Source organism: Sinocyclocheilus grahami, unplaced genomic scaffold (genome assembly GCF_001515645.1).
Source record: "Sinocyclocheilus grahami isolate Dianchi unplaced genomic scaffold, SAMN03320097.WGS_v1.1 scaffold419.1, whole genome shotgun sequence".
Taxonomy (NCBI): domain Eukaryota; kingdom Metazoa; phylum Chordata; class Actinopteri; order Cypriniformes; family Cyprinidae; genus Sinocyclocheilus; species Sinocyclocheilus grahami.
Window position 1 is genome coordinate 918908 of NW_015505598.1, and position 17459 is coordinate 936366.

The window sequence follows — 17459 nt, forward strand, 5'->3', positions numbered from 1 at the left end:
TCTCATCAGCATTACAGAAGCGCTCAATCTGCGCATATTTCAGCTGAGTTTAAATGAACGCACGCGAGTCTCTCAGTCAGTCTCAAATGATGTCATGTTTCTAAATCAGCCTCCCGAGCAAACAGCGCCGAGCTCAACTCATATTTGCCTGAAACCAGCTCCCTCAGAGCTGAGCTGAGCTGAGGTCAGCCCATGAGCTAACACAGGACTTACGGTCATCTTCTGTGCCGGGGGCTCGTCGCTCTCAGGACATGTTTGCGCGGCTCGAGGTGAAAGCTCCAGTCCGTGCGCGGAGACCGTCCGCGGCGCAAGTCATGGCGGATCTCCGCTGCTCCAGAACACCCCGGCGGCTCTCCAGCGGCCAGACGAGATAACAGAAACCCTCCCTCTGAGGAGCTGTCTCAACACCTACTGAGCTGCCTAGCTAGACAGCATCTGCGACGCGCTCCGGATCAGCTGAGTGAGGGAGTGAGGGAGTGAGCGAGCGCAATAACGCAACCGCGCTGCCACAACGCTGTCCTAAAACGCTCTATACAGAAAACATGCTCATTTGACCAGCAAAGATGACGCCCAAAATGTAACCCCAAAACACTGCACACTAATAAAAAGTTAACATTATCCAAAAAGGCTAAATGATCCCCTTATTTTGTCAATGCCTATAATAGCCAAACATGTTGTCACTGGCTTATATTTGCCAAAAATGTGGCATTCGCCTAACGCCCCAAAATGCTCCCCTCTAAGGTAGTCATGTGTCCTATATGGGTCATTATTTGGTCATTATTCATTTGTCCAGCCATGGCCGATGAGAGGAGTGTTCGTGCTCTTCTACTGGACAGAGAGACATGGAGAAGCACAGAGGCTTCACAATTGAAAGGTCATCTGCTCATACACTGTAAAATACATAGTAAATAGTATTTCCGTATTCCTACTTCAAAATTCCATGCTTGCTGTTTCTTTTTTATATAAACTGAAAATTACTAGCGATTTCTGAGTGAAAATTGTTTCTACACCAAATTATTTGTGAGTGCATGCTGATCCAGACCAGTTCTCAGTCTGTTTCTTGATGAGACGCAATGCTTTATGCTTCAGCTTCTTTTTTTCATTTACAGAAACTCACCATTTTTGGCTGAAATATACATTAATCTACGCTAATGACCTGTTTAGAGCTGTTGCATACAGAGTGGAGTGTACTGTGATATTAAATATCAGTATTCCTGTAGTTCATGAAAATCATGCCTCATCAGCCTCTACTGAACCTTTGTTAGGGTTAGGGTTATGTATGCTGGACTTCTCCAGTCATTTAGTCTGCTTAAACCCTGCTTAAACTTTCTCAAATTCAACCTCAAGCCTCAAGTCCCCACCCTCTGAACCCTACTTTTTTTCTTTTTTGAAAACCCATTTCAGTAAGAATACAGAAGCACATTTCTGTCGCTACTTGCCTTACATCACAACTTTAATCTTCTGTCTGCAGAAGCACTTAAAACAGTTTTTGAGTGAAAAGCAGAGCGCTCAACAAGGTCACCTTAATCAAGCTGAGCATTTGGATGTTCACTTTGAGTGGAAATGCATTAATATCTGTCTTAATTGCTTTCCACTGTCTGTTTACCGTGCAAAAGGAAATTGTGGTGCATGTGCTCGGATCAGAACAGATCAAAAATAATGCAGCTACGCATTCCAGTTTTAATGCACAAATAGTGTTTTTATGTAGATCAGACAGAAAGATTAGTACCAGTTTAAAAAGTCGTCATGTAAGGTTCCATTTTGATTAGGACTATTTACTGTATGTCGTCAGTTGCTCATGTAGACAGCAAGTCAGCACAATAGAGTTTGAGACACAGCCCATCTCTCTCTCTCTCTCTCTCTCTCTCTCTCTCTCAATCTCTGTTTCTCCCTCCAGGATGAGACAGGACTTCTGAGTCTCAGCTGATATGGTTGAGTTTGACAGCCTGCAGCCTTCAGTGGCTCCCCAGTGTTTTTCACAGCAGTCACTATGGTCACGAGAGGAAAGACGTCACAGGAACCTCTGCCCACTGCACTCACTGACCCTACCAGCAAACACAGCCGAGACAGAGACAGAGACAGGAATAGCACATCCACTGCCCAGCAACGTCATTCTGAGTCTCAGCTGATATGGTTGAGTTTGACAGCCTGCAGCCTTCAGTGGCTCCCCAGTGTTTTTCACAGCAGTCACTATGGTCACGAGAGGAAAGACGTCACAGGAACCTCTGCCCACTGCACTCACTGACCCTACCAGCAAACACAGCCGAGACAGAGACAGAGACAGGAATAGCACATCCACTGCCCAGCAACGTCACTTCATTTTTGCATGATAACTCAGAGTTAATGCACACCAATGCTTTTGTTTGGTATTGACTCACTAGATTTAAACATGATACTATTTAAAGTCACATGATCTCACACACTCCTCCAGTATCCGCGTTGAGCTTCTGTGGCAGTGGCTATTTTGGGCACATTCTCTGCACTTTCAGACATTTATTGCAGTGGTTTCCAAACCCAGCACTGCACATGGTGTATGTTTCCCTTATCCAACAAACCTGATTCAACTCATCGGATCATTAGTAGAGACTCCAACACTTCAAACGGGTGACAGATTAAGAGACATGCAAAATGTGCAATGCTGAGGACAGCCAAGCCACTCATATAGTGTACAATCTAAATATGAGCGTAGACATCTTGATGATAAATGCCCCATCATCTCCTCTCGAATGGGTGCTATGTGAAGATGAATCCAGAAATCTAGAGGCCGAGATGCATCTGTTCTAAGTAGATTGGCAAATTATGCAAACATAAATGGCTGCACCACTTGCTTTAATCATTTTATGACAGCCCCCTTTTAACAGTGTTGTAAAATAGTGACATACTGTACAATTACATTTTGAAAAAGTATTTTGTATATTTGGTAACACTTTACTTGAAGGGGTGTGCATAAGACTGACATGACACCTTCATAATCATGACATGAAACATGTCATGATTATGAAGGTTTTTTTATGCAAGTTTATGACAACTGTCATTAAGTGTCATTCGCTCAGTTATGTAATTTTTAATGCAAAGATGACATTGTTTGAGATGTCTTTGTTATGGGCTATGGTTAGGGGTAAGGGTAGGGGTAGGGTTAGGTCAAATAATGTCAAATTTGCATTAAAAATGACATAACTGAGCGAATGACACTTAATGACAGTTGTCATAAACTTGCATAAAAAAACCTTCATAATCATGACATGTTTCATGTCATGATTATGAAGGTGTCATGTCAGTCTTATGCACACCCCTTCAAGTAAAGTGTAACCGTATATTTTTGGCAAATTATTCATATTCGTATCATTATGGGTTCATTCCATAGGTGTAATGGTTTTTCTACTGTACAAGCTGTATTTTCTATCCCCTTACCCTAACCCTAACCCTACACCTAAACCTACCCCTCACACAAATCTACAGGCATTTTTAGATTTTCAAAACACTTCATTCTGTATGATTTATAACTTCTGTCTGCAGAAGCACTTAAAACAGTTTTTGAGTGAAAAGCAGAGCGCTCAACAAGGTCACCTTAATCAAGCTGAGCATTTGGATGTTCACTTTGAGTGGAAATGCATTAATATCTGTCTTAATTGCTTTCCACTGTCTGTTTACCGTGCAAAAGGAAATTGTGGTGCATGTGCTCGGATCAGAACAGATCAAAAATAATGCAGCTACGCATTCCAGTTTTAATGCACAAATAGTGTTTTTATGTAGATCAGACAGAAAGATTAGTACCAGTTTAAAAAGTCGTCATGTAAGGTTCCATTTTGATTAGGACTATTTACTGTATGTCGTCAGTTGCTCATGTAGACAGCAAGTCAGCACAATAGAGTTTGAGACACAGCCCATCTCTCTCTCTCTCTCTCTCTCTCTCTCTCTCTCAATCTCTGTTTCTCCCTCCAGGATGAGACAGGACGTTTCCTCATGGGGACCTAAAAATGTCCCCACAAGGTCAAAATTTAATGGTATTACTATCCTTGTGGGGACATTTGGTCCTTATAACATAATCAATACCAGTACGTACACACACACAAAGAAAGTTGCATTTCATCAAATTTATGGCTTTTTGTTATGTTGTTGTTTTTATTTTAGTGGCTCTCACATCCATTTTTTTTTATAACAAAAAGTGAACTTTTCTGTGTTGCAAAAGCATTGACACTGACCATGAGGTTAATGGACAATTCACACAATGACATATAGAGATGTTATTGCATGTTAAAATGCTAAAAAACATAATAAGCTGCATTTGTCATGTGAGCAGGCGAGACGAAGCAAGAATCCACATGCAAGCACAGTTTAATTGAAATAAGCACATACTGTACACAGATAACTCAGACCTGAAACAGTATTAAATCTACACGAGGGAATCAGGAATAACAAGTTCAGGAGGGAGGTGGAGCACAGGCCGATTTGGGAAGGGATGGAGAGCCAGGCTTGTGAGGTGGAAGAGGGTCTGGAGACTGAGGTTGACCTGGGTGTAGCCGGAGGAGCTGGTGACCAATGTAGCAGAGCAGGCAGAACAGGTGACCACCACAGCAGAGCAGACGCGACCGAAGATCCCCATAGTGGAGCATAAGACCACCAGGGTTGAGCTGAGGGATCTGAAGACCACCACAGTGGCACAGGTGGAGCTTGAGACCACCATGGCTGAGCAAAAGCCCACCACAACAGAACAGACGGAAGTGTCAAAGAGAGCAGATTAGTAACAGCCTCTGTGGCTCAAAAAAGAGACAACCTCTGTGATCATGACGTGGCAGGCTGAGAGTTCAGGGACAACCTCCTTGGCCGTGACAGGACAGGCAAAGGGTTGAGGGACGGCCTCCGTGGCCGCCTCGGGAGGATCTGGAGCAGACACCGCTGCCTCAGGAGGATCTGGACAAGTGTTTGTGGCCAACACAAACAAGATGATAACCGCCATCATGGGCAATGCAGCTGATGGAGGGAGGACCGCCGGGCTTCAGAGCACTGAGGCTACGGGGATGGACATAAGGAGTGGGTCTCTCACACTGGAAAACAGCCTCGCATGTCCAGAGGCATTGTTTGTAGGCTCTGGCATGATGGTTGGAGACTCTGACATGGCAATCATGATGGCTGAGGTCTCTGGAGTGGTGGCTACTGTGGAAGTGTCACATTCCTCCTCTGTGACTCCACAGTAAATGCTCAGTTGTAATGCAAGGTCAATATAATATTGTAGTGTCCAGTCTGGGTGCCACAATGGCATACATGAACATAGTGGCTCTGATCATTTTTAAAATGTAGATTAGATTTTCTGAGCCACTTTTTATAAAATGAATGGATTTGGATTTGTAGTGTTTACTTTCACTTTTGGGTACTTTAGTGTTTTTGAAACTAGGTGCTTTTTGCTTTTAATAACAATTATTAATCATACTTACAGGTTTTGATTCAGAGGAGCAAGCTGGTCCAAACAAACTGGGCATGAAGCAAATGAAACAAATTCAGTTTCACAGCACAGAGCACAGTGTCTTCTCAACATTATGTTATCCACATGAACGAGCTACAGCATTTGATGGAGGTTCAAGTTTTCACGGGTTGTCCACGCAGACCGTAGGTAGGCATTATTCAAATTGTTAACCTGTGACATATGAACTTCATGATGCACTTTCAGCTTTACAACTTTGCAGACTGTTTACATTCACATACAGCTACATTACACACTGCATGGAATTAAGTTTTCAAAAAAACCATAATAGGGTCACTTTAAAAAAGACATCATTCAATTTTACTTAAGTAACTTATTGTGTGTTATCAGTAATTGTACTGAACTTGAGTACTTTTCCACTGCCTTTAATCACACCACTAAATCTGAGAACATTACAATATATTTGAGGTGCTGCTTTTCTATGTATTTACATTATTTAAATTTCATAACATGCTATTTTTATATCATAGCACTGAGATAGCTCTCTTAGGGTTAATCAATGATTTCCTCAAGTTTTCTGACTCTAGAGACAGTAGTATCATGGCCAACCTAAAACTCAGTGCGTCTTTTAATGAAGATGTGCTTCCCTATACCTAAACAATAGACAATGTTGTGTCTTTTGGGAATCAAAAATCACCTCCAGTCTTGTGGAGTTCCCCAAGGCTCTGTTTTAGAACCACTTCTTTTTTGTAATCTATTTGCCTTCTCTAGGCGAAAAACAAAAACCAGGGCCAGGCCAAATTTCTCAAAGTTTTTTGTAAGTGCAGACCTCAAGTGCCTTGTTAGACGTTACTCTTATCTATGCTTTGACATTGTTGGTGCCCTGTTAAAGCTCTCCACTTCTCTTCATGTCATGGGACCAATGGTGAATCTGTCATTCATGCCTTCATCTCTTCACGTTTGGATTACTGAAACTGGTCTTCCTTCTAAATATCTTCAGAGGGTAAATCTGCCCTTGTCTAAACACACACATCTCTCTCTTCCTCCAGAAACCACACTGGCTGCCTGTGGCTCCTCACATGCAGTTTAAAATTCTACTCACCAGTTTTAAAGCCCTGCATGGTTTTGCGCCACAGTATTTGGCAGATTTGATTCATCCCGATGCTCCTGCTCGGCTTCTTAGGTCCTATGGATCCAATTTATTAATGTTTTCCAAGTTCATATTGTCTTCTGTGAGTGGCAGGGCTTTCAGTGGAACTCCCTCTGTGAAACGTCATCTCTCCCTACATTCAAATCCCAGTTGTTTGCTCAGGGTTATTGACATATTTATGTCCTCTGCCTCTTTTTGCTGTATTCATTATTTGCCTTCTTTCATGCTTGTTTGTTATGATGTTTTTTATAGATTCCAGTCTGTGCTGTGCAGTGACCTTGGGTTTGTGAAAAGTGCTATAGAAACAAAATTTGAGAGAGTACGTATGTAGTTTATTCCAGCCTGGTCTGTTTATATAGGTATTAGTATGTAACATTTACAGGTGCAAAACATACATTTCTGTATGTTCAGAAACTTACAATATGACCGGCAGCAACTAAAATGTAAAGATTATTTACAGCTAAATAATGTAACATTTATGAATAATTTATGTCATATAGGCACTTGGATCGTTGCACTTTCACCATTTTATAGATACATTTTAGATCGCTTAACCCAGGGTTCCTCAAATCTTGCCCTTGAGGGCCAATGCGCTGCAGAGTTTAGCTCCAACCCTGAACAAACTCACCTACCTGTGATTTTCTAATGATCCTGAAGACATTGATAGGCATGCTCAGGTGTGTTTGATAAGGGTTAGAGCTAAGCTCTGTAGGGAAGTGGATCTTGTGGGCCAGATTTGAGGATCCCTGCCTTAACACAACCCCCAAACCTAAACATAACCACTTTACACAGAATATAAACCCAAAATATATAGGCCTACATAACAGACAGAAATATGTAGGCCAACAATGCCAATTAAATTTTTTTTTTTTTACAATAGAATCAAAATAATAATGCCATGTTTTCTACTTATATATAAGGATTCGCACATTTCTTCATGTTTGTAAAGTTGTTCATATGTAATAATTTACATTTTAGATGCTGTCAGTATGACAATATTGTATGTTTCAGTGTCTGTGCAAATGTAAACATAGGTGTGGTAGAACGACACTTTATGTACCTACATATGAATACTCATGAGATCATGTTAAAGCTGTACATGCAATCATTCATTTGTCACACCAAACTGAACTGCAAAAGGTGATAAATCCACACTTTCAGAAGTGTGCTTTTTATCATCTTGTCTTCTAATATTTGCAGTGGTTTATGAATGTTTGAATCTGCAGATGTTTTTCTGTTTTCTCTGTAGATGGCATTACGCCCTGTTCATGGCCCTGCACTAAAGTCCTTGAAACAATCCCAGCACCGCTCACACTTGCTCTCCATCTCCTTGTCTTTTTGTTTTCATTGTTTGGAGGGAATGTGTGCATACTGAACATGCTGTACAGCGTTGCGATGTGATGGCATATGTAAGTACTGAGCATGGCCCTGAAATCTGAGCTTCCATACCTGCGCTGGCACTCTCTGACAACTGCGTTCAGCTCAACTGAAGACGCTATCAGCATGAAATCACTACAAGCTTATTATTGACAGTCAGATAAGAAAGACAGAGATTACAAAAGACAGCAGAAGACACGGCTCTTCCTCTGGCTTCTCCACCTCAGCTGCATTGAGAAGACAAACCGACAGAAAGAGGAACTGAAGCTTGTGCTCTTCTGATGTGCTCACTGACTCTGACGAGACGAGCACAGGGTGACCTCCATGCTTCTGCAAGAGAAAGCTTTTTGGCTTCTTAGACTGGATTTTGAGAGGAGACTAATCTGGGGACATGGTCAGACCTCTGCAGATACAGCAATACGCTCTACTCGAGCATAAGTGCATGCATCCCTCACCCCTTTTTTAAGGGACCATAAGTAATTGGACAGTTGGCTCAAAAGCTATTTCATGGACAGATGTGGGCTATTCCTTCATTATTTCTACATCAGTTAAGTCTGTGCTGTGCAGTGACCTTGGGTTTGTGAAAAGTGCTATAGAAACAAAATTTGAGAGAGTACGTATGTAGTTTATTCCAGCCTGGTCTGTTTATATAGGTATTAGTATGTAACATTTACAGGTGCAAAACATACATTTCTGTATGTTCAGAAACTTACAATATGACCGGCAGCAACTAAAATGTAAAGATTATTTACAGCTAAATAATGTAACATTTATGAATAATTTATGTCATATAGGCACTTGGATCGTTGCACTTTCACCATTTTATAGATACATTTTAGATCGCTTAACCCAGGGTTCCTCAAATCTTGCCCTTGAGGGCCAATGCGCTGCAGAGTTTAGCTCCAACCCTGAACAAACTCACCTACCTGTGATTTTCTAATGATCCTGAAGACATTGATAGGCATGCTCAGGTGTGTTTGATAAGGGTTAGAGCTAAGCTCTGTAGGGAAGTGGATCTTGTGGGCCAGATTTGAGGATCCCTGCCTTAACACAACCCCCAAACCTAAACATAACCACTTTACACAGAATATAAACCCAAAATATATAGGCCTACATAACAGACAGAAATATGTAGGCCAACAATGCCAATTAAATTTTTTTTTTTTTACAATAGAATCAAAATAATAATGCCATGTTTTCTACTTATATATAAGGATTCGCACATTTCTTCATGTTTGTAAAGTTGTTCATATGTAATAATTTACATTTTAGATGCTGTCAGTATGACAATATTGTATGTTTCAGTGTCTGTGCAAATGTAAACATAGGTGTGGTAGAACGACACTTTATGTACCTACATATGAATACTCATGAGATCATGTTAAAGCTGTACATGCAATCATTCATTTGTCACACCAAACTGAACTGCAAAAGGTGATAAATCCACACTTTCAGAAGTGTGCTTTTTATCATCTTGTCTTCTAATATTTGCAGTGGTTTATGAATGTTTGAATCTGCAGATGTTTTTCTGTTTTCTCTGTAGATGGCATTACGCCCTGTTCATGGCCCTGCACTAAAGTCCTTGAAACAATCCCAGCACCGCTCACACTTGCTCTCCATCTCCTTGTCTTTTTGTTTTCATTGTTTGGAGGGAATGTGTGCATACTGAACATGCTGTACAGCGTTGCGATGTGATGGCATATGTAAGTACTGAGCATGGCCCTGAAATCTGAGCTTCCATACCTGCGCTGGCACTCTCTGACAACTGCGTTCAGCTCAACTGAAGACGCTATCAGCATGAAATCACTACAAGCTTATTATTGACAGTCAGATAAGAAAGACAGAGATTACAAAAGACAGCAGAAGACACGGCTCTTCCTCTGGCTTCTCCACCTCAGCTGCATTGAGAAGACAAACCGACAGAAAGAGGAACTGAAGCTTGTGCTCTTCTGATGTGCTCACTGACTCTGACGAGACGAGCACAGGGTGACCTCCATGCTTCTGCAAGAGAAAGCTTTTTGGCTTCTTAGACTGGATTTTGAGAGGAGACTAATCTGGGGACATGGTCAGACCTCTGCAGATACAGCAATACGCTCTACTCGAGCATAAGTGCATGCATCCCTCACCCCTTTTTTAAGGGACCATAAGTAATTGGACAGTTGGCTCAAAAGCTATTTCATGGACAGATGTGGGCTATTCCTTCATTATTTCTACATCAGTTAAGCAGGTAAAAGGTCTGGAGCTGATTCTAAGTGTGCCATTTGCATTTGGAAGCTGTTGCTGTGAACCACATCATGCGGTCAAAGGATCTCTCCATACAAGTGAAACAGACCATTGTTAGGCTTCAAAAACAAAACAGATTTTAAGATCAACCTGTACCAGAATGACGGGAAGAAAAAAGTCTGGAGAAGGCTTGGAGCAGCTCATGATCAAAGCACACACATCATCTGTGAAACATGGAGCAGTGTGATGCATGAGCGTGCATGGTTTCAGTGGCTCTGAGTTACTGGTGTTTAGTGATGATGAGACAGAAGACAGAAACAGAAGCTGATGTCCATGAGTTCCAGACTTAAGGCAGGTTTTGCCAGCAAAGGATTCTCAACAAAATATTAAAAATGAACATTTTATTTATGATTGGATTTATTTGTTCAATTACATCCGAGCCTCTGAAAATGGGGGGTGGGGGCAAAAGCAATTTCTGGAATACTTCCGGACCTGACTGTATTTTTGACATTGAAAAAACATTTAGTTTCAACCTTCAAAATATATTTCAAATTGCATTTCAGCGGGAAAAAATACATTGTAAAGTATATACCTTGCTGAATGCCATTCAAATGCGTTACACATTACAGACAACAAATAAAGCTTCTCTCTCTGCGTCTGAGACAGCAGGTGGGTTTGTGTGGCTGCCAGGATAATTTAGAGCAAAGACCAAACTAGATCAGGTCTCAGGTGCTGTTCATGTTCAGCTGGCTGCTTTTGAGTGGATCTACAGAGATGCTGCCAGAACGCTGAATAGATCTTTTACAACCATAGCATGAGGCTGTTCATACCTCTAACACACCAAACTAATCTCATCCAGCAATCATTCAAGGAAAACCAGAGTGTCCTTTGTATAGAAATACTGTAACATTCAGAATTCATTTAAAAAGCCTACAAGGAAATTCCTTGAAGTCATTCATTAAGCGTTCAGAAAAGCAGCACTAATTATGTCACTGTATGTGTGACCACACACATTTACTCCACGCATTACAGAAATGGGCTATAAAATAGCTCCACAAATTACAAATATCACACATTTATATACATTTTATTAATCTGTTTACATTTACACAGTCGTTCAAAAGTTTGGGGTCAGTAAGATCTTTTTAACAAAATGTACTTTTATTCAGCGAGGACGCATTAAACTGATCAAAAGTGCCAGTGAAGACATTTATAATCTTACAAAAGACTAAGGGATAGCATACTAAGAGATTTAAAAGCTATTTTTAAAAGGCTGGTCATTTTTGACCAGGAACTCCAAATTAAGTGAAGTATTTTCAGCACAGCACAAGGGTTCAAGAAAGCAGAGCTTCAAAACACTGAAACAATCAACAATCGCTAATATGCACTGAAGAACCGTTCACAAGAAGATCTGAAAAAATATTGAGACAGCAAACAGAGTTGATTTCATGTTGACTCTATACTCAAGACAGGGTTTTGGTGTTGAAGCAGGCTGATATTGTTGGGCGGTTTGTACTGCGGTTGGATCAGGGCAATGGTGTGTCTCGTGTCTTTTGGGAACTCCTTTGAACGCTAATGCACATCACTGATCAGCCACACAGCAGAACCCCAGCATTATGATGGCTTGATCTCAAACACCACTCCTGTTTTCTCAAAGACAAGTGAAAGTGGAGTATGATGTGGTGTTAGTCAGGCAGAGATAAGCATCTGCTGGAGTTTGAGCGGCGATGCAGAGCTGTTAGTCATCACAGATGATACGGTAACCAGGCAACCCTGCTAGAAAAATACATGTGTCATCACAGCGCTGGGTTTCCCTGGAAACAGGAGACTGAGACGAGTGTGAGTGTGATGGTGTGAGGGACGCCGCAGTGAACACTGACCTGTGACGTCATAAGGCTGCAGGTGATATGAAACGAGGGAGGACAAAACCTCAGCTGAAAGTGTGTTTAGTTTGATTTGAAACAGATGAGCGTGGGTCTGGCGATGTTTTATCGTGTTGTTAATAGGTTAACGCTATATTGAGATTGAAATGACCTGCAGACTGCTGGAGTCAAACACTTCACCGTTATGACACAGCGGCCGTGAGTTCTCATACAAGAACACATCTAATCGTTACTTCACCTTTTCTGATACTGTTGAAAATGTCAAGTGCTGCTCAGCTTCCTTTAAGCTCTCTCATGTGCGGAGATACAGCTGTACAACATCCCATTCCTGTCTGTCTGATGAACTTCAGGTCATCTGAGACTAGGATGAGTTTGTTTCTTCATCAGATTTGGAGAAATGTATGTTGTATGCAAGGGTTTAAAATGTATGTAAGGGATAGCATACTAAGAGATTTAAAAGCTATTTTTAAAAGGCTGGTCATTTTTGACCAGGAACTCCAAATTAAGTGAAGTATTTTCAGCACAGCACAAGGGTTCAAGAAAGCAGAGCTTCAAAACACTGAAAGAATCAACAATCGCTAATATGCACCGAAGAACCGTTCACAAGAAGACCTGAAAAAATATTGAGACAGCAAACAGAGTTGATTTCATGTTGACTCTATACTCAAGACAGGGTTTTGGTGTTGAAGCAGGCTGATATTGTTGGGCGGTTTGTACTGCGGTTGGATCAGGGCAATGGTGTGTCTCGTGTCTTTTGGGAACTCCCTTAAACTAAACATAAACTTGAGTCTGAACACTGGATGCAGACTGACAGGTTTCTCTCTCTGTGATGAACTGTGTTTTTACTGTCCGGACACAAACATACAAGCACTGCTCTCTACCCTGAAACCTCCTCATGAGGAGAAAAGGAAACCAGTGTGAATGTAGGGTTGTAACTCCATATTTATTCAGAGAGGAGCATTCTGGAGGTGAAGCCTCATTGATCTGTTGTTCACGGTGTGTCTGCACATTGATTATTGATCTCAGAGCTGCTTCAGATTCTTCCCATGATGCTTCATGAATAAAGAGCTCAGGACATGAAAGGAATTGATTAAAGGAGCACAGAAATGAATGAGGACAAATCACAGATGCAAACGCCGCTCATGAAGGCTACAGAAACCAGTGCTGCTTCAGCAGGGCCCTCATTAGGCTTCATGATCTGATGAAAACTCCAGCCGTGGCGTGAATGTCAGTGACTGAATGATGCCCATCACTGAGAAGTGATTTACCTATTTATCTCACCTGTATATATACTTGGCTGAGTTTTGGATTGTGGAGGAATTGCTTATGTGCTCTGTGTCTCTGTGGTTTGCTGGTGACCATTCTGTTTTCACCTTGTGTTATGCTTTTTGCCTTTTTATCTCATGTGGATTATGACTTTGGATTACTTTATTAAATGCTGCACTTGGATCTTTCATAGAGTGTGTGAGTGTTTCGCGACAGAATTCCTCCACCACTACAACAGATTCAGCAGCTAGGCTGTGATTATCAGCCTTGTACAATGGGCATTCAAATTCTTCCTCCGGCTTCTAAGAAGGAGAGAAAGGCACGCCTCCAGATGTTGGCAACACTGCGTCAACAGGGGTTGGGAGTAGGTGGCCTAGCTCAGACATTTTGGACCATGTCAGTGGGGCTGGAACTTTGCAGTGCTAAGCATGGCATAAATTATAAATTTATTAGGCAGAATATTAGCAAAAGTGGTTTTCTCTGTTATCTCATACATGACATAAGCATGCTCCGGCCTGGAATGTATAGTGCAAGCAGAGCTGGGCAGTAACTGATTACATGTAATCTGGATTACGTAATCAGATTCCAAAAATTAAGTACTTGTAATTAGAGTAAATTACATTTTAAAATACTTGTAATCGGACTACAGTTACAGTACTTTTTTATAGATTACATGTTACATATTCACACAATAGCAATAAATTATTCATAATTTATTGATTCTCTCTAATTCCTCTTTTTCATCTTTGACATTTACCTTTCTAAAACAGCCTGAAGCTTATATACACGCAGAAAGTCCAGTTTTGTGGACATTCACACAGAGACCAGTCATTAATCAGGAGGCAACACAGCATTTGACCACTGGATTGTGAACTGTTTCAACATTGCGTCAACTACTGATGAACATATTCATTTTTTTTTTTTTATTATCAATCAGTAGGTTATTTAACCATGTATTATTATGTATTATTGAAAGGCTTTTGTCTCATAAATCTCATTATTTACATGTAATGTAGACATTCCCAAATTTATTGTCATCTGAACCTCTTTCACCTAATGTTTTTACTTTAAAGTGGTGGTCAACCAGCTATTTTTGAAGGCATGATTGTGTTTATGGGGGGCACTGTAACACATGTTCATGCTTTATTTTTTGTTTTTTTAATATTATTTTTCATATATTTTACTGCTGTTTCCGTTCTCCTACAAACAGTCTGTTGACTTCCTGGTTCTATGAAGCCCCTTCCTCAGAAATACTCAATGGGGTCAGATTGGTTAGCTGGCCCAGTGTGCTGTGATTGTGTGCTCCCGGGGGCGGAGTTTATGTAAATTTGAGGGTTTGTGATGTCACAAACCAAGGAAGAAGCTCGTTGTAGTCCCTACCAGCTTCCCCCAATTTCTCCTTTTGTCTTCAGTCTGAAGAAACAATCAATCATTTATTTTGGGACTGTGAAGTATTACTGTAAAGTATTCTGGGTTGACTTTTCCAATTTTGTTAAAAAATATTTGCCCAAACTTCTGTATAACCCACCAAAAATTTGTTTTTTGGCTACTCCTTGAATCTAGACCATTATTATTCATTTATTGCTATTTCTTGCCAAATTTTACATTCATAAATGTAAATTTTTAAAGAAAACTTTAAAAGATTTTGATGTGTATAAACTCTTTAAAAACTCTAATAATTGTATTGCATGTAAGACTCTTTTTCTTGTATTTGTATTTGTTGTTCTATGGTTGCATAATAATAATAATAATAATAATAATAATAATAATAAAATAGCCCCTACTTTAAAAAGCAAACTCTGCAAAAGAAAATATCTCCCTTTGCGTTGAACTTTGCAGATGTTGTTTATGCTCAAACAGGAACATTACGCATTAACTAAAGTTAAAAAAGAGAAATCATAATCAAGGACCCCTTTAAGTACCCCTGAGATTTTAAAATAAATATTTTAATAATTAAGTATCACATTTGCGTGTTCACAGTTCTCTGACATTGGTTAATGATCATATGGCATGCAGGTAAACATAAAATATTGAATGTTAATATTAAATATTAAATAGTAAGTGTTTTAATTTGATTGCTATTGTAAAATTATTTATTTTAATTTGACATGATTTATGATTTAATTAATTGTTAGCTTTTAATTAAACTCACAAACCCCCTGCAGTTCCTTTATGAACAGTGTTGTTGTGTAGGACTCAATGCTCAAGACAAATAGGGGAATTTTCACAGCAGTTTCCCAGAGAATCAGCCTATGAATGGCTGGCTTATAGTTGTCTCTGAAATTAAGCTAGAAAAGGCATTTAAAAAACATTTGAACACCAAAAACAGTTAATTATATGTTAATTCAGTTGTTCATGTCTGCCAATGGCAGTAGTGGACAGTAACGAAGTAGTTTTACTTTGTTACTGTACTTAAGTACATTTTTCAAGTATCTGTACTTTACTGGAGTAGTTTTAGTTTGAGTATCTTTTACTTTTACTTCACTACATTCCAAAGCATAAGATCGTACTTTTTACTTCACTACATTTCTGATTCGGTGTCTGATTCATGAACAATCTGATTCTTTTCAATGAACCTGTTAAATCGTTTCACAAATCGCACCAAACGATTCATTCACGAATTGGAATGATCCGATTGCAGCTGTTCTCGAGTCGACAACTCACTGATTCAAATGAACCATTTAGTGCTTACATCCAACAACAGAACACCTCGATCGCTTAGGAGTAATTCTTGTCTACATCTGCTCCAGCGGAGAAACAATGGCGGACTGATGACAGCTCACTCAGGGCGCGTCTGAGGTAAGACACCAGTCCAGTATGTGCTGAAACGCTACTGTCAATCAAACTATCGTGGGACAGGCATCTGAGATCGGTTCAATTTGAGAAAGGGGAAAACATTTAACGAGATAAAAAAAAAACACTGGGTGGATTTTTATCATTATAGGGTGGTTGTGTACACACACTGCCAACACACATTTCAGTTCAAACAACTTGTAAAAGTGCATGTAGCATCCTATGACCCCTTTAAATACACAATGGTGATGAATGTAGTGGCAAACAGCTGTGATGATTGATTAGAATCCATCCAAACTGATGAGTGAAACAGAAAACTGGTGAAAACAAACTAAAAGTCTATGAAAATAAACTAAACAAACGCAGAATGTGACAGCTTCTGGAAGCTTGAACAAAAATATTTAGAACATGGAAGACCTGAGACCTGTTGCATGAAGCCGGTTTCACTTTTTACACAGGCAAGTTTGCGTTTAGTTTGAGCAAACTTTTAATTTTTTTTTTAGTTCAAGAAGGTGGGTTGGTTTTGAATGGGTTTCGTCACCATGGTAACTTGCGCTACACAGCTACCCTGCTCCGGAGCAGGTTTTATTCTGGATTTGCCATTGCAAATCTAAACTCAACCAATCAGCTGTGAGCAAAGTGGCATACATCTGGTGCAATAAAGCCACTCCCCCATATCTCTTGCTTCAAGTTACAGCAGCTTACAGTAAAAGAAATGTAGACAATTTTAGAATTTTTTTAGACATCCCATACTTTAAATTATTCAGTCATCAGGGACCCGAATGTCACTCAGAGTCTTACACTGACTGGAAACTGTGGATCTCACGATCATAAACTTGCCAGTCTGAATTTGCCAGAATGTGCAAGGTTAATACCTTTAACTCAGTCTCCTACTGCTTGCTCAGAAAAAAAGTGTAGTTTGTTGGGTCACTTTAATACAACTCATGTTCTGTTCACATATGTTCTGTTTTGGGTTTTGTTCTAGTTCTCCTTGTTCCTGTGTTTGGCCCAGTTTCTTTTGTTCCCATTTTTCCACCACTAGTCAGCAGTGGTGGACAGTAACAAAGTAGTTTTACTTCGTTACTGTACTTAAGTAAATTTTTCAAGTATCTGTTTTTACTGGAGACGTTTTATTTTTGAGTAACTTTTACTTTTACTTCACTACATTCCAAAGCATAAGATCGTACTTTTTACTTCACTACATTTCATAAAACTTATAGTTACTCCTTATAATATATCACATGCTCTGAGATGCAGAAGCGGCGTCTGATTCAAGAACGAACTGATTCTTTTCAATGAACCTTTTAAATCGGTTCGCAAATCGCACCAAACGATTCATTCACGAATT

At 40.0% G+C, this 17459-nt stretch overlaps 1 protein-coding gene across 2 annotated transcripts in view; it reads right to left on the minus strand.

Moving 5' to 3' along the window:
• LOC107551287 (schwannomin-interacting protein 1-like) overlaps window positions 1–17459 on the minus strand; it is an 87858-nt gene that overhangs the window by 10572 nt on the left and 59827 nt on the right. Inside the window, exon 1 of one of the 2 annotated variants that reach the window (XM_016232839.1) lies at window positions 214–443. The exons of the other annotated variant lie outside the window; for it this stretch is intronic. Within the exon in view, the coding sequence (XP_016088325.1) occupies window positions 214–219 (6 nt within the window). The 5' untranslated portion in view covers window positions 220–443. Of the gene's footprint in view, window positions 1–213; window positions 444–17459 lie in introns of those variants that run through there. 2 annotated transcript variants of the gene reach the window in all.